General features: G+C 40.9%; 1 protein-coding gene across 1 annotated transcript in view; it reads left to right on the forward strand.

Moving 5' to 3' along the window:
- si:ch211-195b15.7 (synembryn-A) overlaps positions 1-25,128 on the forward strand; it is a 47,858-nt gene that overhangs the window by 15,302 nt on the left and 7,428 nt on the right. The window contains exons 4-11 of the mRNA XM_042001240.1: positions 1,892-1,909; positions 2,366-2,455; positions 13,331-13,878; positions 14,389-14,524; positions 16,222-16,410; positions 24,376-24,470; positions 24,563-24,713; positions 24,805-24,900. Of these exons, the coding sequence (XP_041857174.1) occupies positions 1,892-1,909; positions 2,366-2,455; positions 13,331-13,878; positions 14,389-14,524; positions 16,222-16,410; positions 24,376-24,470; positions 24,563-24,713; positions 24,805-24,900 (1,323 nt within the window). The remainder of the gene's footprint in view (positions 1-1,891; positions 1,910-2,365; positions 2,456-13,330; positions 13,879-14,388; positions 14,525-16,221; positions 16,411-24,375; positions 24,471-24,562; positions 24,714-24,804; positions 24,901-25,128) is intronic.

Raw genomic sequence — 25,128 nt, forward strand, 5'->3', positions numbered from 1 at the left:
TCCACCTCTAGCCCGTCTGTCTCCTGAGACCTCCTCTGCCTCCACCTCTAGCCTGTCTGTCTCCTGAGACCTCCTCTGTCTCCACCTCTAGCCTGTCTGTCTCCTGAGACCTCCTCTGTCTCCACCTCTAGCCTGTCTTGCTCCTGAGACCTCCTCTGCCTCCACCTCTAGCCTGTCTGTCTCCTGAGACCGCCTCTGTCTCCACCTCTAACCTGTCTGTCTCCTGAGACCTCCGCTGCCTCCAGCTCTAGCCTGTCTTGCTCCTGAGACCTCCTCTGTCTCCACCTCTAGCCCATCTTGGTCCTGAGACCTCCTCTGCCTCCACCTCTAGCCCGTATGTCTCCTGAGACCTCCTCTGTCTCCACTTCTAGCCTGTCTGTCTCCTGAGACCTCCTCTGTCTCCACCTCTAGCCTGTCTTGCTTCTGAGACCTCCTCTGCCTCCACCTCTAGCCCGTCTGTCTCCTGAGACCTCCTCTGCCTCCACCTCTAGCCTGTCTGTCTCCTGAGACCTCCTGCGCCTCCACCTCTAGTCTGTCTGTCTCCTGAGACCGCCTCTGTTTCCACCTCTAACCTGTCTGTCTCCTGAGACCTCCACTGCCTCCACCTCTAGCCTGTCTGTCTCCTGAGACCTCCTCTGTCTCCACCTCTAGCCTGTCTTGCTCCTGAGACCTCCTCTGCCTCCACCTCTAGCCCGTCTTGCTCCTGAGACCTCCTCTGTCTCCACCTCTAGCCTGTCTGTCTCCTGAGACCTCCTCTTCCTCCACCTCTAGCCTGTCTGTCTCCTGAGACCTCCTCTGCCTCCACCTCTAGGCCGTCTGTCTCCTGAGACCTCCTCTGTTTCCACCTTTAGCCCGTCTGTCTCCTGAGACCTCCGCTGCCTCCAACTCTAGCCTGTCTGTCTCCTGAGACCTCCTCTTCCTCCACCTCTAGCCTGTCTGTCTCCTGAGACCTCCTCTGCCTCCACCTCTAGCCCGTCTGTCTCCTGAGACCTCCTCTGTTTCCACCTCTAGCTCGTCTGTCTCCTGAGACCTCCTCCGCTCCACCTCTAGCCTGTCTGTCTCCTGATACCTCCTCTCCCTCCACCTCTAGCCAGTCTCCTGAGACCAGCAAGTACTAGGACAGTAGAACCAGGCACTTAAAGAAGCTGAACAAACTGATCTAGAAGTTCTGGGTCTGTTTTAGCAACTGATCTGGTTGTAGTTTTGGGTTTGTTCTGAGCACTGATTTAGTACTAGTTCTGGGTCTGCTCTGGGAACTGATTTGATTGTAAGTCTGGGTCTGTTTTGGGAACTGATTTCATTCTAGTTCTGGGTCTGTTCTGGGAACTGATTTGATTGTTAGTCTGGGTCTGTTTTGGGAACTGATTTGGTTCTAGTTCTGGCTTTGTTCTGGAAAATGATTTGGCTCTAGTTCTGGGTCTGTTCTGGGAACTGATTTGATTGTAAGTCTGGGTCTGTTTTGGGAACTGATTTGGTTCTAGTTCTGGGTCTGTTCTGGGAAATGATTTGGCTCTAGTTCTGGGTCTGTTCTGGGGACTGATCTGGATCATGGAATGGACTTTCCAGAGACATCTTCAGGTCCAATGTAGGACATAGTTCCTGCAGCAGACATCACCGTCTGAAACAAGAATGTGAAGGAATTTTAGTTTTTTTAATTTAAGGAAAGCATAAGCAAATTTTTTCTGCTTTTATATTTAATTTAATTTAATTTAATTTAATTTCATGTCCATTGGTGAGCCCTTTGTACTATTTGAAATAGTATAACAAAATATCATGAATGCATAATAAAATAAAATGGCTCTGTTCCTTTTAAAATAAACTATGATTCTCTTTTTCTGCTCTTTTCACATGTGCATGTGCTTCTGGCCATCCATGGACAACCTGGCTGCAGCAACGACAGCTGGAAAAGGTAAGTACATCGTGAGGAGAGCAGCAAAGCTAAAAGGAGATGTGCTGACAATAAGTTTACTGTGTATTACAGTAATCTCAAAAAGTGCTGCATCATTCTCAGTCTGCCTTGCATCACCGGCTGATAATCATGTGTAACTCTAAAGCTGCTTGGATCTGCCATGACTCGTATAATCCATGCTGACCTCCAGCATGCAGATTTTAAGCTGCCTGAAGCAACCAGAAGGAAAATATTTTTAGTATCATAATGTTGTTTCTGCTTATAGAAAAGTTGCGTGGCCTAATGACCTCAGCTTGGAGATGTTGGTGTGGAAAATGTGAACAATTCACCAACACTGCACATCTATGATGCACATTAAATCCAGGGGTGACAGGTGGCCAAGGACAACTTGGATGTGGACTTTCTGATATGTGTGTCAACATTTACTCGCGCTAATTCCACTTCTTGGTTGATCAGTTCAAGAGAAACAAAATAAGGGACCACGCTACTGATTCTGACTCTGATGCCGGCTCTGATGACGAGGAACCTGATCTTCTTCTCAGACAGGTAGGCCAGTGGTTTCATCCTCTCTGTGAGTGTATTATGTTGTAACTCTACAAATACCAGGATTTAATAGCATATGACTAGTCAAACAAAAACTCCTTTGTGATGAGAAACCCCTGAACAGCCATGAGATCCGGGACATAAGATGACTGCATTAACAAGACATTACTCATTCCTAGTATTACTTTACTCATTCCTAGAATTACTTTACTCATTCCTAGTATTACTTTACTCATTCCTAGAATTACTTTACTCATTCCTAGTATTACTTTACTCATTCCTAGGATTACTTTACTCATTCCTAGAATTACTTTACTCATTCCTAGTATTACTTTACTCATTCCTGGGATTACTTTACTCATTCCTAGAATTACTTTACTCATTCCTAGGATTACTTTACTCATTCCTAGAATTACTTTACTAATTCCTAGGATTACTTTACTCATTCTTAGAATTACTTTACTCATTCCTAGGATTACTTTACTCATTCCTAGTATTACTTTACTCATTCCTAAGACTACTTTACTCATTCCTAGTATTACTTTACTAATTCCTAGGATTACTTTACTCATTCCTAGTATTACTTTACTCATTCCTGGTATTACTTTACTCATTCCTAGAATTACTTTACTCATTCCTAGGATTACTTTACTCATTCCTAGGATTTCTTTACTCATTCCTAGTATTACTTGACTCATTCCTAGTATTACTTGACTCATTCCTAGGACTACTTTACTCATTCCTAGGATTACTTGACTCATTCCTAGTATTACTTTACTCATTCCTAGTATTACTTGACTCATTCCTAGAACTACTTTACTCATTCCTAGGATTACTTGACTCATTCCTAGGATTACTTTACTCATTCCTAGTATTACTTTACTCATTCATAGGATTACTTTACTCATTCCTAGTATTACTTTACTCATTCCTACTATTACTTTACTCATTCCTAGGATTACATTACTCATTCTGAGGACTACTATATTCATTCCTAGTATTACTTTACTCATTCCTAGGATTGCTTTACTCATTCCTAGGACTACTTTACCCATTCCTAGTATTACTTTACTCATTCCTAGGATTACTTTACTCATTCCTAGGAATACTTTACTCATTCCTAGTATTTCTTTACTCATTCCTAGTATTACTTTACTCATTCCTAGGATTACTTTACTCATTCCTAGGACTACTTTACTCATTCCTAGTATTACTTTACTCATTCCTAGTATTACTTTACTCATTCCTAGAATTACTTTACTCATTCCTAGGACTACTTTACTCATTCCTAGGACTACTTTACCCATTCCTGGTATTACTTTACTCATTCCTAGTATTACTTTACTCATTCCTAGGATTACTTTACTCATTCCTAGGACTACTTTACTCATTCCTAGTATTACTTTACTCATTCCTAGTATTACTTGACTCATTCCTAGGACTACTTTACTCATTCCTAGGATTATTTGACTCATTCCTAGTATTACTTTACTCATTCCTAGTATTACTTGACTCATTCCTAGGACTACTTTACTCATTCCTAGGATTACTTGACTCATTCCTAGTATTACTTTACTCATTCATAGGATTACTTTACTCATTCCTAGTATTACTTTACTCATCCCTAGGATTACTTTACTCATTCCTAGTATGACTTTACTCATTCCTAGGATTACTTTACTCATTCCTAGTATTACTTTACTCATTCCTAGGACTACTTTACTCATTCCTAGTATTACTTTACTCATTCCCAGGATTACTTTACTCATTCCTGGGATTACTTTACTCATTCCTAGAATTACTTTACTCATTCCTAGGATTACTTTACTCATTCCTAGAATTACTTTACTAATTCCTAGGATTACTTTACTCATTCTTAGAATTACTTTACTCATTCCTAGGATTACTTTACTCATTCCTAGTATTACTTTACTCATTCCTAAGACTACTTTACTCATTCCTAGTATTACTTTACTAATTCCTAGGATTACTTTACTCATTCCTAGTATTACTTTACTCATTCCTGGTATTACTTTACTCATTCCTAGAATTACTTTACTCATTCCTAGGATTACTTTACTCATTCCTAGGATTTCTTTACTCATTCCTAGTATTACTTGACTCATTCCTAGTATTACTTGACTCATTCCTAGGACTACTTTACTCATTCCTAGGATTACTTGACTCATTCCTAGTATTACTTTACTCATTCCTAGTATTACTTGACTCATTCCTAGAACTACTTTACTCATTCCTAGGATTACTTGACTCATTCCTAGGATTACTTTACTCATTCCTAGTATTACTTTACTCATTCATAGGATTACTTTACTCATTCCTAGTATTACTTTACTCATTCCTAGTATTACTTTACTCATTCCTAGGATTACATTACTCATTCTGAGGACTACTATATTCATTCCTAGTATTACTTTACTCATTCCTAGGATTGCTTTACTCATTCCTAGGACTACTTTACCCATTCCTAGTATTACTTTACTCATTCCTAGGATTACTTTACTCATTCCTAGGAATACTTTACTCATTCCTAGTATTACTTTACTCATTCCTAGTATTACTTTACTCATTCCTAGGATTACTTTACTCATTCCTAGGACTACTTTACTCATTCCTAGTATTACTTTACTCATTCCTAGTATTACTTTACTCATTCCTAGAATTACTTTACTCATTCCTAGGACTACTTTACTCATTCCTAGGACTACTTTACCCATTCCTGGTATTACTTTACTCATTCCTAGTATTACTTTACTCATTCCTAGGATTACTTTACTCATTCCTAGGACTACTTTACTCATTCCTAGTATTACTTTACTCATTCCTAGTATTACTTGACTCATTCCTAGGACTACTTTACTCATTCCTAGGATTATTTGACTCATTCCTAGTATTACTTTACTCATTCCTAGTATTACTTGACTCATTCCTAGGACTACTTTACTCATTCCTAGGATTACTTGACTCATTCCTAGTATTACTTTACTCATTCATAGGATTACTTTACTCATTCCTAGTATTACTTTACTCATCCCTAGGATTACTTTACTCATTCCTAGTATGACTTTACTCATTCCTAGGATTACTTTACTCATTCCTAGTATTACTTTACTCATTCCTAGGACTACTTTACTCATTCCTAGTATTACTTTACTCATTCCCAGGATTACTTTACTAATTCCTAGTATTACTTTACTCATTCCTAGAATTACTTTACTCATCCCTAGGATTACTTTACTCATTCCTAGTATTACTTTACTCATTCCTAGGATTACTTTACTCATTCCTAGGACTACTTTACTCATTCCTAGGATTACTTTACTCATTCCTAGGACTACTTTACTCATTCCTAGGATTACTTTACTCATTCCTAGTATTACTTTACTCATTCCTAGTATTACTTTACTCATTCCTAGGATTACTTTACTCATTCCTAGTATTACTTTACTCATTCCTAGTATTACTTTACTCATTCCTAGGATTACTTTACTCATTCCTAGTATTACTTTACTCATTCCTAGGATTACTTTACTTATTCCTAGGACTACTTTACTCATTCCTAGTATTACTTTACTCATTCCTAGTATTAATTTACTCATTCCTAGGATTACTTTACTCATTCCTAGGACTACTTTACTCATTCCTAGTATTACATTACTCATTCCTAGTATTACTTTACTCATTCCTAGGATTACTTTACTTATTCCTAGGACTACTTTACTCATTCCTAGTATTACTTTACTCATTCCTGGTATTACTTTACTCATTCCTAGTATTACTTTACTCATTCCTAGTATTACTTTCCTCATTCCTAGTATTACTTTACTCATTCCTATGACTACTTTACTCATTCCTAGTATTACTTTACTCATTCCTAGGATTACTTTACTCATTCCTAGGACTACTTTACTCATTCCTAGTATTACTTTACTCATTCCTAGTATTACTTGACTCATTCCTAGGACTACTTTACTCATTCCTAGGATTATTTGACTCATTCCTAGTATTACTTTACTCATTCCTAGTATTACTTGACTCATTCCTAGGACTACTTTACTCATTCCTAGGATTACTTGACTCATTCCTAGTATTACTTTACTCATTCATAGGATTACTTTACTCATTCCTAGTATTACTTTACTCATCCCTAGGATTACTTTACTCATTCCTAGTATGACTTTACTCATTCATAGGATTACTTTACTCATTCCTAGTATTACTTTACTCATTCCTAGGACTACTTTACTCATTCCTAGTATTACTTTACTCATTCCCAGGATTACTTTACTAATTCCTAGTATTACTTTACTCATTCCTAGAATTACTTTACTCATCCCTAGGATTACTTTACTCATTCCTAGTATTACTTTACTCATTCCTAGGATTACTTTCCTCATTCCTAGGACTACTTTACTCATTCCTAGGATTACTTTACTCATTCCTAGGACTACTTTACTCATTCCTAGTATTACTTTACTCATTCCTAGTATTACTTTACTCATTCCTAGTATTACTTTACTCATTCCTAGGATTACTTTACTCATTCCTAGTATTACTTTACTCATTCCTAGTATTACTTGACTCATTCCTAGGATTACTTTACTCATTCCTAGTATTACTTTACTCATTCCTAGGATTACTTTCCTCATTCCTAGGACTACTTTACTCATTCCTAGGATTACTTTACTCATTCCTAGGACTACTTTACTCATTCCTAGGATTACTTTACTCATTCCTAGTATTACTTTACTCATTCCTAGTATTACTTTACTCATTCCTAGGATTACTTTACTCATTCCTAGTATTACTTTACTCATTCCTAGTATTACTTGACTCATTCCTAGGATTACTTTACTCATTCCTAGTATTACTTTACTCATTCCTAGGATTACTTTACTTATTCCTAGGACTACTTTACTCATTCCTAGTATTACTTTACTCATTCCTAGTATTACTTTACTCATTCCTAGTATTAATTTACTCATTCCTAGGATTACTTTACTCATTCCTAGGACTACTTTACTCATTCCTAGTATTACATTACTCATTCCTAGTATTACTTTACTCATTCCTAGGATTACTTTACTTATTCCTAGGACTACTTTACTCATTCCTAGGATTACTTTACTTATTCCTAGGACTACTTTACTCATTCCTAGTATTACTTTACTCATTCCTGGTATTACTTTACTCATTCCTAGTTTTACTTTACTCATTCCTAGTATTACTTTCCTCATTCCTAGGATTACTTTACTCATTCCTAGGACTACTTTACTCATTCCTAGTATTACTTTACTCATTCCTAGTATTACTTTACTCATTCCTAGTATTACTTTACTCATTCCTAGGATTAGTCTCAACTTTTTGTAGAGACCACAATTATACATATAATTATTGTAGCTGTTGAGATGTATGTGATCATTTTACACACGAAGCATATAGGCCTTGTTTATGAGGGATTCTATAATTAGCTGTACATTTCAGATCAACCAAAATATGAAAAAATCTGTGTGCTTTTTGGCTTATTGTTCTATTTGTTTCCATAGTATACCCCTGGATTATTCTAAATCCATTCATTGGCAAGCTTGACAAAAGTTGTGCTATCAAAGGCAAGGCAAGTTTATTTGTATAGCACGTTTCATGTACAAGACAATTCAAAGTGCTTTACATAAAACATTACAGCAGGGTGCAGAAAGCAATACAAGTGCATTTAAAACAAAGATTAAAATAAATAAAATTAAATAAATAAAAACAGAGTGAAAACGCTCAACTAAAATAGATAAAAGTAAGAAATGAAGTTCCACTGTGGATAAAAACAATATTAAAACATGATCAAGTTAAAAATTCCAGCTTAGAAGAACCAGATTCAGATCTGGACTCTTCTAAAAACTAGTTCCATGCAGCAGAGAACAGGTGGGTCTTTAACCTGGATCTAAATAAACTGAGTGTTTCAGCTGATCTGAGGCTTTCTGGGAGTTTGTTCCAGACATGTGGAGCATAGAAGCTGAATGCAGCTTCTCCATGTCTGGTTCTGACTCTGGAACTGGTAAGAAACTGGATCCAAGAGGTCTCTGATGTATTTTGGGCCTAAACCATTCAGAGCTTTCTAGACCAGCAGCCGAACTTGGAGACATGAATGAAGTACTACACATTTGGTCTATTCATCCAGGGTTTTGTTGCTGTTTGTCTAATTTTTAGACAATAAGAATTTTGAACTGAAAATGTATGTTCAGTGGGATATTGTCATAAACAACATTTTATTTTACCCAAATCAATATTACACTGAATTTTTAGGTTACTCGTTTGTATGTAAGTCATTACTCTCTAGCAGTGTCCCTCCTCGTTTATATCACAGTTTTGCCAACATTTAAAGTCATTATAGCACAAAAATCATAAGTAACTCAGTTGAGAGGATGCATTAGAAAAAGAAGAGAGAAACCTTTTTTGCAAGAAAAACTATTTTGATTGTTTGATTTTCAAATAAAAGCTCTTTTTAACATTGCAACATTTCTTAACATCTTCCCATCCATCAATCCCTTCTGTTTATTCTTCCTTCCATCTCTCCTTTCTCTTCTCATTATCCCTTTGTCATTTCTCCCCTTCTTCCTTTCATCCTCTCCTTTCATTCTTTCTTTTTTTCTTCTACTTCCAAGTTATTGAACAATTATTAACGTAATAATACATAAGAAAGAAATCATCGTGGGCCATTAATACAGAGTTATTTACATTCACAACTTGTCCAATACTTATTTATTTCATGTTTCCTTCATTCTCAGTGTCCAATATTTGTACATTTACTTGTATGTCGAGAGTATGTGGAGAACTGGGTTGGCCTCTCTGACACTGCACTACTCTGGTTTAAATCATATTTAGAGAATAGAAAGTACTTCGTATGAATGGTTCCATCCTGGGGCCTCTTCTGTTTAACAGCTACATGCTCCCACTGGCACAGGTCATAAATAATAACAACAACATTGGTTACCATAGCTACGGCCAGAAGGATAGAAAAAATAACCTCTCTAATAATACATCCTGACCAAACAGGCTTTATTAAAGGTAGACATTCCTCTACTAACATGCGTAGATTAATTAACATCATAGATTGTTCTACTCTACATAATCTGGAATCCGCAGTAATTTCTTTAGATGTAGAAAAAGTATTTGACCGAGTAAACTGGAAATTTTTATTTGCAACGTTAAACAAATTTGGGTTTGGGTCATCTTTCATAGATTGGAAAAAAATATTATATAACAACCCAAATGCATGTGTGAAGACCAATGATCAAACTTCTCCAAGCTTCTGTTTGCAGAGAGGCACCAGACAGGGCTGCCCACTTTCTCCATCACTCTTTGCTATTTTTATTGAACCCCTAGCTGCTGCCATAAGACAAAATAAAGAGATTAAAGGAATCCATGCCAAAAATATAGAACACAAGATAAGTCTTTATGCTGATGACGTATTACTTTTCCTCCAGAACTCACCGACGTCTCTCCCCCAGACAATCACACTTATTAACACATTCTCATCAATATCTGACTACTCTATTAACTGGTCTAAGACTATTATTATGCCCATCAACTGTGACCTACAAAACACACCCAATACTACAATACAGTCTGGAAACATTAGATATTTAGGCATAAACATTTCCCCCAGGTTATCAGAACTAACAAAGCTAAATTATGTCCAGCTACTTAAAGCAATAGAGGATGATCTCTCACGGTGGAGGCGCTTACCCATATCACTCATGGGGAGGGTTGCCACAGTTAAAATGATGGTTCTATCTAAAGTAAACTACCTGTTTACAATGGTACCCACTAAACCATCCTCCAGTTGGCTTAAGTCACTGGACTCACATATATCTAAATTTTTATGGAAAAATAAGCCATCACGTATCAGTCTAAAAACTTTACAACAGACTAAAGATAGAGGCGGATTGGAGCTACCCAACTTTAATCATGTTTTCTTAGCTAACAAGCTGCAGTATATCTCCAAATGGCTTAAACCTAGCAGTCTGGATGAATCATGGTTAGATGTAGAGCAAGCATTGTGTGAGGATCTGTTTATCTCTGACCTGCCATTCATCAGCTCAACCATCAAAACACATCAGTGTTTTAAAAGCATCAATATCAGTTCCTCCTTAGTGGCTTGGTGGGATTTTCTAAAAATAACCAAATCCTCACTTTTTCCATGTAAGTTTACACCCCTCTGGAACAACCCTGACATCCTGCAAAACAAAAAGCTTACCAGTTTCACTCAATGGAAAAATAAAGGAATAAAACAGTTAGAACATATAATAGAAAATGGAAACTTCTTATCATTTAATATTCTCACTTCACAATATGGAATCAGTAGCAAAACATTTTTAGAATATCACCAGCTTAAATCTATTTTATGTAAAAAATATACCATTAATCAATCAAACTTACAGCTACCTGTTAGGGTGGCAGAATTCATGAATCTCAATGCCCCAAAGCTATTATCAAAAACATATAGACTATTATCTAAACTAGAAGACTCAATCTGTCTTCCAACTTCAAAATGGGAGGGTGACTTATCCAGTAGTGATGCACGGGTTGGGGTTTTTTCAGACCCGCGGGTCCCGCTCTTTTAAAAAAAATTGGACCGCACCAAACCGCCCCGCACCTCCGCTTCTATTTTTTTAACCCGACCCGCCCCTCCCCATTAAAACACATGTTATGATATTGATGAATGCTTTTATTTAGTCTGAGAAAGGTGCATATGGTCTCCTAAATTGGCACTGAAAACTTGCAACACAAAATGTATTTTCATTTGAACGTTAAGCCTATAAACATAAATAGGCAAATTAATAAAGTGTTTTAAAGCGTTTAAGCGTTTAAGTGTTATAAAGCACATAGCCAATGCTGCTGCTGTTGTCTGCACTGATTACCTCGCTGAACCTGTCCCAAACCTGTGATTTAGCCATTTGACCCTCTTTCTTCTTTTTAAGGACGTAAACTCCCGAACGAATATTATTCAACACTTCTTCCATCTTTTGTTGCTTGTCTGCTTGGGGCTTTCTGCACCTGCGTAGCCTACTATGCGCCTACGTGGACATTACGTTACAAAACGTGACCTGTGTTTAAATAACTGATAAATATTTTATCTTACATATTATAGTAACAAAATGTAGACACTGATTAAGGTCTTTATTTTCAGTTTGACAAAAAATAAAATTAATAGATAGAACTAGATATTTCAGAATAGTAAACCACACCAACCCGCCCGCAGTGAAGCGAAAATTCTTTGACCCGCCCCAACCCGAACCGAGGGTAACCCGCGGGACCCCCGGGTTAGGGGGCGGCCCGCGCATCACTATTATCCAGTAACTTTAATAAAGATAAATGGTCACAAATATGTTTAAACACCTTCAAAATGACTAAGAATTTAAATATGCAACTAATACAATTCAAAATTCTGCATAGAACTCATTATACAGGACAAAGGATGTTCAGGATGGGTCTGTCACAATCAAACATCTGCACACACTGCAATGAAAACACACCTGACAACTAACTAAACATCGGGGTGTGGGCTGGCCTACGTCAGGTGGTTGTCTGGGGGGGGCTGGTTCTCCTAGGCATGGTGCGGGCCCTCTGCCTTTGGGGGATGGGGGGGGGGGGACCTCTGGGCTCCTGGGGCCCTGGACCCTTCGTTCGGGCTGCCCTGGGTGGCCGGTCCCTGGCGGGGCTGGCGGCTGCTGATCTTGGCCCACTGGGGCCTGTGCCCCAAGACCCCGGGGGGCTCGTGCTGGGGCTCTCCTCTGCCGCCCTTCAGGTGGGGCTGGAGTCGTCTTCAGGGTGGGGTAGCTTGGGTTAGTGCTCTGAGGCTGCTGCCGGGTCTCTGGGCTGCCCTGGTCTGCCTCTGAGTTGTCCAGTGGGTTTATATACTTAGAGATTCTTCGTCTTCTATTTTTTTCCTGTGAGTTAGTATCTGGTCGCTGTTATGTCTGTTTGATTTGGTTATTATTTAAAAACTCTTAATGACTAGCAGCTCTGTTTTTTTTTGTTTTTTTTTTGTGTGTGTGTGTTTTTGTAAAAGTTGTAGGAAATTTTCGGCTACCCATAGGCCTCCCCTTGGCAGAGCAAATTTGTTCAGCACGATACAGAAACCAGATTATCATTTTGCTGCTATGATGCTGGACAGGACAAGTTAAAAAAAAAAAAAAAGAAAAACATCCAAAGTAAGTACACAAGAAAATGTTAACACAGTTAATGACCATTGAAACCACTCCATGTGTAGACAGTCATGTAGATGAAACAAGGAGGAGTTGAAATTTACCGCTTTGTCTCCAGAGTTCCCACCAAAAAGGATGTTCCCTCCAGCAATGTGAGTCATGTGACTGGAGTAAACCACTGCTGATTTATAGTGGTTTTATTAGTGGCTAACACAGTTGACAATGATTTCTCGGACACACATAAAGTGAATAATTTTATGCACATTAATGTTTTAAATAGACCTGAAAACAACTTTATTGTGTTTTAATAATTTTCTTTTAACAATTAATGCTGAAATAATATATAAAAACATGTATTCTATTGTTAAGTTTTAAGACTAAACATGACATTTAAGAAATCAGACAGCACAAAAGCTAAAGTGTAGACCCTGTTAACTTTTTATATTAAATTAAAGAGAAATATCATCCATTATGGTCATTGCTGGTAATAATGACCAATAATATTTGATCAAATTGACAAATACACCCCATGGACTCTAAATGTACCCCTAAATATAGACTCACTCATAAAAGAGGGTAAAGGTGGAATTCATGTGTTTGTTTATGATGTTTTTCATTCATATATTTCACCAAACATCTTGTGGACTTAACATCTCTGCAGGATCTGGCTGCAGCCCTGCTGCACTTCGTCAGTGGTCAGCTCCAAGCAGCAGTTTTACGGGTCTGCTTGCATACACTGCGCATCCTCTCCCGAGACCGAAGGGCCCTGGGGCCCATGGTTACTGATAGCGCCCTGTGTACCTTAGCACACCTCGGAGGCATCGAATTGCTGCAGACATGCCCAAAGAAAGACAAGGAAAAAGCTGAAGATTCGTTGGCCAGAAAGCAGACCGACTGGAGAGCAATAAGTGAGTGTGAAACAGTCAAGACTTCACCTGTCAGCACAGTGTTCTCAGAGTCCATTCCCACCGCCGTGGCTGGCCTTCCCACCACCAGCAACAGCAGCAGCACTGATAACTACAGCTACAACTGGAAAGGTGCTGAAGGCCAGGTAGTTCTCGCTCCTGGGAAGAAAGACATCAGGGAAGAGGACAGTGAGGAGGAAAAGAAGGAAGAAGATGAGGAGGTGTGTAAGAAAGAAGCTATCAAAGTCCTGTGTAACATCATCTACAACAGCCCCCGGGCACAAGAGAGGGCCAGCACACTCAGGTGAAATATTCTTTAAATCAGCTGATATGAAAAAAGATTCTCTGTATTGAACCTTAAAACTCTGCCGGCTATTTGGTCTCCCCGAGGTCTACCTCCTCCACCACCAGGAGCGGTGGTGGAGGAGGTCTGTGATGGATAGTTTCCCTTCAGCTGATCTACGGAAGTTTTCCAGGTTTCTATCCCGTCCAGGAGGTTTACAATCCAGCCACTAAATGTAGTTTTATTCAGAGACTATCTGGTAAATCCACAATGATCCATGATAACAGCATTATTTATCACATTTCATCATAAAAACATCACTATCACTACTATGTTGCTAAGAGACCTCTATTTAGACCTGGACATGATGATGAAGCTGGGATTAAAAGCTGCTATAGACTGGTTCCATGGTTCCATGGATGGCAGCATTTCTTTACTCTTCCTCTTATAGAATATGGATACTGATGATGCTTACTAGCTGCTTAGCAACCCCTGGCCTTACCCTTAATTTTATTCCTGTTTCCATGGAAGGCTTCTCCAAGGTTTGTGGGAGAGTTTGAAGGATGCAATCTGGAGTAGTGCCCCACCTAGTGGCCAGTTCTACAAACTGCGACTGCTGTTCTTACTGACAGCCCTGAGACCAGAGCTCAGACTGCAGCTGCAGCAGGTAAATGTTGTTCAGTCTAACACGAGTTCCACAACATTTAGTTTTCTATGGATCAAAATGAACCAGTTTCCAGACTGCAACCATTGATGATCATGGAAAACCTACATGGCATGGTTCCATTGTCTGTGGCTGTCTTGTCTCATCATTGTTATCTTACAGTAATGTTTTTGTATTTATATAACCTTAAATTAATTCTATAAGTTATAAGACTCTGTGTGAAATGTAAATAAAAAGTGAACAATAAACTCCACATCCCATCTTTTATTCCTGGTAGAAGAAAAACAACACATCAGAGGATGAAGCTGACATGAAACTAACAACCTTCTGGAAACATCTGGGAAGTGAGGAGACCAGTTGCTGGAGTTTTAGGAGAGGAATGTTGTCCCATTCTGGTCTGATGCAGGATTCTAGCTGCTCTACAGTCCTGGACCCTGGTTGTTGGATTTCTGCTTCCATGATGCTCCAGATGTTGTGTACTGGTGAAAGGTCTGGACTGCAGGCAGGCCAGTTCAGCAGCTGGACTCTTCTCCTGTGAAGCCATGCTGCTGTGATGGATGCAGGATGTGGTTCAGCATCGTCTTGCTGAAATCTGCAAGGTCTTCCCTGAAAGAGACGTTGTCTGGATGGGAGCAGATGTTGCTCTAAAACCTTCATGTACTTTTCAGCATTGATGGAGCTTCACAGATGTGGAAGCTGCCCACGCCATAGGCACTAATGCAGCCCCATCCCATCAGAGATGCAGCTTTTCACCTGTCCACTGATAACAAGCTGGATGCTCCCTCTCCTCTTTAGTCTGCAGGACACGCCGTCCATGCTTTCCACAAACTAGTTCACATCTTCATCCAGGTTTCCACTTTGCCTCAGACCGTTTTAAATGAGCTTTGGTCCAGAGAAGACGGAAGAAGCTGGTTCTGGATCCTGTTCACATCTGGCTTCTTCTCTGCATGATGGAGCTTTAACCTGCATTTGTGGGTTTCAGGGTGAACTGTGTTCACAGACAGTTGTTTCTGGAAGTCTTCCTGAGTCCATGCAGTGGTTTCCAGTAGAGAATAATGTCTGCTTTTAATGCAGAAGATCACCAGCATCCAGCCTTGTCCCATGCATACAGAGATTCCTCCTGGTTCTCTGAATCTTCTGATGATGTTCTACACTGTAGATGGAGGATCTTCAGAGTCTGAGGAACATTTTTCTGAAATTGTTCCAGTTTTAGATCCAGTTTGTCTCAGATTGGTGAAGCTCTGTCCATCTTTCCATCTGAGAGACTCTGCCTCTCTGAAATGCTCCTTTTATACCAGTCATGTTACTGACCTGTTGCCAGGTAACCTGGTTAGTTGTCCAATGCTCCGCCAGGTGTTTCTGGTTTGTACCAGGTACTTTTCCAGCTTTTTGTTGCTCCTGTTCCAACTTTTTCCATCAGATTTACTATCAGCTCATATTTTCATCACATGGTGAAACGTCTCCGTTTCATCCTCTGATGTGTTGGTGATCTGCTGCTGGGAATAAAAGATGGAGGATGGGATTTAGACATCATTGTTTTCTGTTTGTTTGTTTGTTTTTTTATTTATTATTTTTTTATTTGATACAGCAATATGACTTATGGAGTTGGGGATGTATATTATTTCTCTTGGATTACCATAAAAACCATCATATATTTTTTTTACATCATCCTCAGATATATGTGGGTTTTTCCCCATCAGGAGCACGGAGTGTCGGTGTTGACCAAAGCTTTGGAGCAGTACCTGGCTGTGAGGTGGGGGGAGGGATACGAGGTTATTATTGATGACACAGCCCCTCCCATCTCCAGAGAAACATCCCAAGACATCACTGAGATTCTCAAGACGCTTTTCAACATTGCTCACAAGTTCCACAGAAAGGAGCCGGATGAGGTGAAAAACAGCCACAGATCTGCCCCACTGAGTCTGAAATTAATCTGTTGATTCATTCTGTGACGCCTGTTCAGAGCCATGATTTCATCTCCAGTTCGCTGGATCAGAGAAACTACTGATGCTGCTGGTGGACATGTAGACTAGATAAAACTGATTCAGAGTGGAACATGACATTTATCAGTAGTGTTTTGCAGAAATCTCTTGCTGGTGACTAGGAAGCAATGTGGCAGTGGGCAAAGTAAAGAGCATCAGTAGGTTGAGTACACTCCTCATTTTCCAGCCTTTCCTGACTCTGCCGTCAGGTCAGGTGTATTTTTTATAGAGAAATATCCAAGTAAGTCCAACTAATTACTCCTTCTAACTTCCTCACAACTTATGAGCCAGAGCCAGTAGCTTTATCAACCAGTCAAACTTTATTTATACTGCACTTTTCATAGAGAGGATGCATCACAATACACACACACACAAACAACAATGTTAGGTTAAAAGGTGTCAGGTTTGGTGTTGATGGGTTACCATATGATTGTTACTGTGAAAACCAGATATCATGGTTTTCACTGCATGATATAGAAATATTTATTCCAGTGTAAAACCAGTATGGAGGCCGCTGTGTTTCTTTCAGTATACCTAGTTTGGTCATTTTACTGAAAGTGGTGTTTCTGGGTTTTATTATAATAATATTCTTATTAGTGTATTTTTGGGCCTAAAATATTAACAAAGCGGGTTTAAAGTAAACACGAGCAGATGATGATGAGGTTACACTGAAAAACAGGACACCCAACATGGATATGGTAAAGATCTCTTTAAGATTTCTTCTATCCATTTTCTATACTGTTTAGTCCTGATCAGGGTCACAGGGACGCTGGACCCCAGCAGTTAGCAGGTACACCTGGACAGGTTGACAGTCCATCACAAGACCAATACAAAAACGTTCACTCCTAAGGAGGATGTAGAGTGACCATTTAAGCCAACATGCATGTCTTTGGCTGGTGGGAGGAAGCCGGAGCACCTGGGGACAACCTGCACACCCGACACGAGAGCAACAAGTAAATGTTTAAATACGAGCAGAGCATCGTGTGTAAGTGTTTATCTGGACAGAAATTACTTTCCTCTTTTTAGAAAATAAGTTAAAATCCTAAAAATGCACCAACCTTGGCCCTACAAAAACAAAACCAGCATACGCCAAATACAGTCAACTTTTGGGATTATAAAAACTAAACATGAATAAAGACACATTCCATATTAATCCTCCTAAGAGCCACGCTCGGGAAAACCAGGATTTCCAGGAAAAAGGGAGATGATGTTAATAAGATCAACCACTAAAACATGTTCTGTCATTGTGAAACAAAACTTCATGTTATAAAACCCATCCAGATAAATAAGGAGCCAGTCTGCTGCCAGCATGTAGCAGCCAGTGTGGAAAGTAGCTTTGGTCCTTCATTGTCCCAATTTCTGTCCACACGGTCTTTATTTCCCGCAACTCCTCGTCCACCTGGATTATAGCGGTGATGGTGTCCCCCTGCACCGCCCACCCAGCTGGAGCCCCGCCCACCCAGCTGGAGCACCCAGCAACTAGAAAGAAATATTTAACTTTATTTAAGTTAATTTAACACTAAATAATCTGTTAACCTCAGATGTATCTGTACATATTTATTTTATAAATTAAAACAAATTACCACCATCATTACTGTTATTTAGAAGACGCTTTTCTCCTGTCTGGGAATCGAACTTCGATCTCCTGCATGACAGACGGATGTTCTACCGACTGAGATATCCAGCTACATGTCGGTGTGTCTTCCCTTCCCTGTGATGACAGCATCTCCACCTGCTGCCACTATTCTGTCTTTCTGACACCAGTAACGTCCACGCCGTGTCCACCAGTTAAACATTTTTACCTTTTCCAACGTGGTCCATCAGGATCTCTGTCTCACAACCTGAAAAATTCCACTTCTTCCCTCTTTTTCCCTCCCGAGCTGTCATGGAAATGTGATGAATATGTATTACAGGCGTCCACCATTTATAGCCACCATGTGGGCGGAGCAAGGTGTTCCCTCACGTGTGCCGCTTTAGAGTTGGTTATGGTTTATAAACGGAAACAGGTGGAGGACGCGTGTGTGCTTTTATAAATCTGAAACAAAAGTGCAGCGTTTCCTTTTTGCACCGCAGACGCCGCCTGTAGTTTCCTTTGCTACACATAGTTTGATAAATGAGGTGCCTGATCACCAGCAGTAGCCCACAATCAAAACTATTCCAATTACACCAAAGGCGACGCCACAGTTAGTTCTAAAAAGTTCAGGGGGAAAGCCAAAATCTAAGTTATTTGAGAAATATATATCTAAAAACCAGGGCTGTCAAAAATAGTGTGTTAATGGTGGTAACTAATTTATGTAAATAATTGCGTTAATAATTTTAACACAATTAAAGCATGTGAGTCATGACAAGCTCTATACATCCATCATTTCTGTTATGATGGTGGGACATGGAGAGGCCAGATGGAAAACACAAGCCAACTGGCTCCATTGATGGAGCAACTAATGGACGTTGCCTCTGTGGGGAATTAGGATGTTTTAACACACCCTCTTTTCCTGGTAAGAGGGTTCCACGCCCACACTTTTCTCCCCATTTTTCTTTTTTTTTTAATCTTATCCTGCAACAACATGGCTGCTCTAGAGGATCTCTGGTGTCTCTGTTTGAGCAGCAGCAGCTTCCTCCCTCTCCTCTCATGTTGTTCCGTGTGTTGCAGCAAAACGGTAACTTATTTGAGGGCCGCTGCGGGCTAAACTCTGGGATATCTATTCTATTCTATTCTACAGTCATTTATCAGACGCTTTTATCCAAAATGACTTACATTTTAGAGTTAGAACAACACAAGCAAGAATTCAAACAAGATGGGACGTCATCATTAAGTGATAGTCAGACTGCTGTGAGTCCAGGTGGACCATGTCATGTAGTGCTAGAGGCGGTGCATATAGAGGCGGTGCAGATAGAGGCGGTGCAGATAGAGGCGGTGCATATAGAGGCGGTGATTTTGAGGAAAATCCCATATAAAAGAGAGAATTTGTTTAACTTCAGCAGAACAAGCACTGATTTCAATCAGGGTTGGTACAGTCAGTTCGGTGAGTTTACTGCTTGAGTTTCGGTCTTTATCTGCCAGACGCACGTTCCAAAGTATTCCCAAGCCCTTCTGTGTCAGCAGCGATACGTTTATTTTTTCCATGTATAGTTCCAAAAAAACACATCCAGTTAACAAATAAACGATATTCTAAATGAAACAGACTCATACTTATAGTATATAATATGAGATACACAATCAACAGAAAATGTGACCACCACCGAGCTCACTCCATTTCCTCATCCATTCATTAAAAACACTGTTGGTACTTTTCAAACTTTGTGACACACACATGCCCACAGCAACACAGCCACATTCACCTGTTGGTCCAGGAGGATCCCAAGGCGTTCCCAGGCCAGGCGAGAGATGTAATACTTCCAGCGTGTCCTGGCTCTTCCTCACGGTGGGATGTGCCCGGACCACCTCACCATGTAAGTCATTCACTGGTTACTAGTAAAGAACCCATGTTTCTACCACTACCATCAAATTCTATCCTCCATCTGCTTCTATCCTCCAACTGTTTCCATCCTCCATCTACTTCCATCCTCCATCTCCTTCCATCCTCCATCTGCTTCTATCCTCCATCTCCTTCTATCCTCCATCTCCTTCCATCCTCCATCTCCTTCCATCCTCCATCTCTTTCTATCCTCCATTTGCTTCTATCCTCCATCTACTTCTATCCTCCATCTGCTTCTATCCTCCATCTCCTTCTATCCTCCATCTCCTTCTATCCTCCATTTGCTTCTATCCTCCATCTACTTCTATCCTCCATCTGCTTCTATCCTCCATCTCCTTCCATCCTCCATCTGCTTCTATCCTCCATCTTCTTCTATCCTCCATCTCCTTCCATCCTCCATCTCCTTCCATCCTCCATCTCTTTCTATCCTCCATTTGCTTCTATCCTCCATCTCCTTCTATCCTCCATCTCCTTCTATCCTCCATCTCTTTCTATCCTCCATTTGCTTCTATCCTCCATCTACTTCTATCCTCCATCTGCTTCTATCCTCCATCTCCTATCCTCCATCTCCTTCCATCCTCCATCTCCTTCCATCCTCCATCTCCTTCCATCCTCCATCTCTTTTTATCCTCCATTTGCTTCTATCCTCCATCTACTTCTATCCTCCATCTGCTTCTATCCTCCATCTCCTTCTATCCTCCATCTCCTTCTATCCTCCATCTCTTTCTATCCTCCATTTGCTTCTATCCTCCATCTACTTCTATCCTCCATCTGCTTCTATCCTCCATCTCCTTCTATCCTCCATCTCCTTCCATCCTCCATCTCCTTCCATCCTCCATATCCTTCCATCCTCCATCTCTTTCTATCCTCCATTTGCTTCTATCCTCCATCTACTTCTATCCTCCATCTGCTTCTATCCTCCATCTCCTTCCATCCTCCATCTACTTCCATCCCCCATCTGATTCTATTCTCCATCTCCTTCCATCCTCCGTCTCCTTCCATCCTCCATCTACTTCCATCCTCCATCTGATTCTATTCTCCATCTCCTTCCATCCTCCATCTCCTTCCATCTCCTTCCATTCACCATCTACTTCCATCCTCCATCTGCTTCCATCCCCCATCTGATTCTATTCTCCATCTCCTTCCATCCTCCGTCTCCTTCCATCCTCCATCTACTTCCATCCCCCATCTGATTCTATTCTCCATCTACTTATATCCTCCATCTACTTCCATCCTCCATCTACTTCCATCCCCCATCTGATTCTATTCTCCATCTCCTTCCATCCTCCGTCTCCTTCCATCCACCATCTACTTATATCCTCCATCTGATTCCATCCTCCATCTACTTCTATCCTCCATCTACTTCCATCCTCCATCTTCTTCCATCCCCCATCTGATTCTATTCTCCATCTCCTTCCATCCACCATCTACTTATATCCTCCATCTGATTCCATCCTCCATCTACTTCTATCCTCCATCTACTTCCATCCTCCATCTCCTTCCATCCCCCATCTGATTCTATTCTCCATCTCCTTCCATCCTCCGTCTCCTTCCATCCTCCATCTGATTCTATTCTCCATCTCCTTCCATCCTCCATCTACTTCCATCCTCCATCTCCTTCCATCCCCCATCTGTTTCTATTCTCCATCTCCTTCCATCCTCCATCTACTTCCATCCTCCATCTCCTTCCATCCCCCATCTGATTCTATTCTCCATCTCCTTCCATCCACCATCTACTTATATCCTCCATCTGATTCCATCCTCCATCTACTTCTATCCTCCATCTACTTCAATCCTCCATCTCCTTCCATCCCCCATCTGATTCTATTCTCCATCTCCTTCCATCCTCCATTTGATTCTATTCTCCATCTCCTTCCATCCTCCATCTACTTCCATCCTCCATCTCCTTCCATCCCCCATCTGTTTCTATTCTCCATCTCCTTCCATCCTCCATCTACTTCCATCCTCCATCTGATTCTATTCTCCATCTACTTCCATCCTCCATCTCCTTCCATCCCCCATCTGTTTCTATTCTCCATCTCCTTCCATCCTCCATCTACTTCCATCCTCCATCTACTTCCATCCTCCATCTGATTCTATTCTCCATCTCCTTCCATCCTCCATCTACTTCCATCCTCCATCTGCTTCCATCCCCCATCTGATTCTATTCTCCATCTACTTATATCCTCCATCTGATTCCATCCTCCATCTCCTTCCATCCCCCATCTACTTCTATCCTCCATCTGCTTCCATCATCAAACTGCTTCCATCCTCCAACATTTTAAGTTTGATGTATCTCATCCAGACAGAGCTGCTGGTGAATGAAACAGTTCTGTGTTGTGATCTGGCTGGTTTAAAATCAAACTTTGCTCTCAATGTTCAGCTGTCTGTTCTCTTTAACAAAATAAACTTTAACAGGATGAAGAACTGAACTAAAACAGGGATTATAATATATTCTGTAACTTTCTTAGTACTTACGTGATACGTGATATAACATGTACATATAGAGAGTGATGCACTGATACGGAAAGGCCCAGAATCTGCTCTGTAGATGGGAAATACATTCTGACCCAGTCCTCCACCTCCTACTGGATCCAGACCAGGGACCTCATATCTAAACCTGAGCGTAGCAAAGCAGACGACAGGTGGCGTCCGCAGGGAAAACAGGAAATGGGGTGCACAAAACCTTCCAGATTTATAAAAGTGTGCTCACACATGTCCTACGCCTGTTTCTGTTTATAACTGTTTATAACTCAGAATCTACTCTAAAGTTGGTGCATGTGAGGAAGCGCCTTGGTGGCCATAAATGGTCAGGTGACCGCCTGTAATACATATTCATCACTTCATTTCCATGATGACTCAGGGGTGAAAAGATGGAAGAAGATTTTTTTGGAATGTGAGACAGAGATCCTGATAGACCACGATTGAAAACTAGAACAGGTTTTTTCTGGTGGGGATGGTGTGGTCATCACTAGGTCAGAAAGGCGGAGGAGGGCAGCAGGTGGAGATGCTGTCAACGCCGTGTCAGAGGGAAGACACGCCAGAGAGGAGGATGGTTTGGCTGGAAATCTCAGTCGGTAGAGCATCCGTCTGCCATGCGGGAGACCAAAGTTTGAATCCCACAAGGGTGAATATTGCCACCTTCCAGTTGGGGCCTTAGGCAAGATGCTACAGCCCACAGTAGGTCTCTTTAAAGAAAAGCATCTGCTCAATGACAGTAATGATGCAGGTAATGTAGTCTTTGGTTTTAATGTATAAAATAAATATGTACAGCTACATCTGAGATTGGTAACAGTTTATTTAATGGTAAATAATATTTCTTTCTAGTTCCTGGGTGCTCCAGCTGGGTGGGCGGGGCTGCAGCCGTGATTGGAGAGGGTGAGGCCAGAGACTCCACGCAGCACCACAGCAGCCGTGTCCTCAGAAGAAGTCCTGCAGGTGCAGAGGGACACCATCACGCTATTAACCAGGTAGACAAGGAGCTGCAGGAGATAAAGACCGTCTTGATGGAAACTATGACAACACAAAAAAAAACATTGTGTAAGAATAAATAAATAAAAGGAAATCCTCTTCTTGTGTGTTTCATTAGTTTTGCATCACTTCTAGACCTCCAGCCACCAGTCTGGTCCTGCTCTGCTCGGTCCTAGAATAAATGACCAAAGCTACTTCTCGCATTTTCTTTTACTGACTGATAAATGTGGCAGCAGACTCTCCACCTCATCATTTCCTTGATTTTATTCTGTACTGTTGGTGTCACAGTTTCCTGTTTCTCCAGATTTTGTGCGTATGCCATGGTCAGAGTTTGCGTGGAGGTAGGAACATTCTCCCACCACGTTTGGTTCTCCCACCTGGTCCACTTCCTTCACATGTCATCATCTATGTCATCAAATCACTCTCTGACAGACGCTTCACTAATTTAAATATTAGTTTGTTGGACTACCTCATGTTACATACCTGTATTTGGGAGGGGGGAACATGCAGACTCCACACAGAAAGGCCACCTTTCAAACCTCCCCCCTCAGCTGAGGCTCAAACTAGGCTAACTGCTACACCACCATGCAGCCCTTACAACATTTTTTCATCACTTTTTTCTGTATTGAGGCAAAATCTAAAGTATCCAAACAACTAAAATAGTGTCAGAGCCCTCTGGGTTTTTGGGGCTTTGCTTTTTACCTTCGGGTAAAACAGCTGCCACCACTCTACAACAAACAATATTTATCTGGAACTAAGCTGTTGAAGTCTGTTCTACCCTGTTTTAATGCCAGTCATTAAGGTGGAACTTGGAGAACCTGATATTTTGTGAAGAACCCCTGGATGCATCAGACCCACCAAGTTATCTCAGTACTACACAGAACTGCTAACTACCATGAGTGTAACAGCTGTGTGTTGTTTACAGGAAGACTCAGCTCTCTATCGCCACCTAGCAGCTGTGCTACGCTGCTGCCTGTTGCAGTCATGTGATGGAGAAGACACGCTGGAGGAACTTCAAGGGTCAGAGGGCTACCTTCCCAGCTTTTGACAGAAACTACTGACTGAAAGCTGCGGCTCAGATCATGTTGCTAACACTAAAATCTCTTTCACAGACACACGGTAAACATCCTATCAGTGCTGCCTCTGGCATGTCTGGATGTTCTGCTGGCTGTTCCCATGGACCAGGCCAGCCATAAGTGTGAAGGGATCAACATGGACTGTGTCCACGCGATGCTGATGCTGATGGACAGACGCCTGAACAGGGCAAGCATGACTGGGTCTGACAGGAATCTGCTCTGAAGCATCTGCTGCTCTGACCTTAACTGACCTGGCAAATGTCAAAACCTATTTTCAGGGTCAGAAGCTGAAGGAGAAACTTACGCCAGTTCTGAATTTACTAACCGAGAGTTCCCGGGTCCACAGAGAGACACGTCACTACCTCCGGCAAAAGGTAGTTTCATTCCTTTTCATCTTCTCCCAGCTCATCCATCCATGTTCTATCCCACCTAGTCCACTTCAGAACCCTAGTCCACTTCAGGAGCCTAGTCCAGTTCAGGAGCCTAGTCCAGTTCAGAAGTCTAGTCCAGTTCAGAAGCCTAGTCCCGTTCAGGAGCCTAGTCCAGTTCAGAAGTCTAGTCCAGTTCAGGAGCCTAGTCCCGTTCAGGAGCCTAGTCCAGTT

Source organism: Melanotaenia boesemani, chromosome 2 (genome assembly GCF_017639745.1).
Source record: "Melanotaenia boesemani isolate fMelBoe1 chromosome 2, fMelBoe1.pri, whole genome shotgun sequence".
Classification (NCBI taxonomy): Eukaryota; Metazoa; Chordata; class Actinopteri; order Atheriniformes; family Melanotaeniidae; genus Melanotaenia; species Melanotaenia boesemani.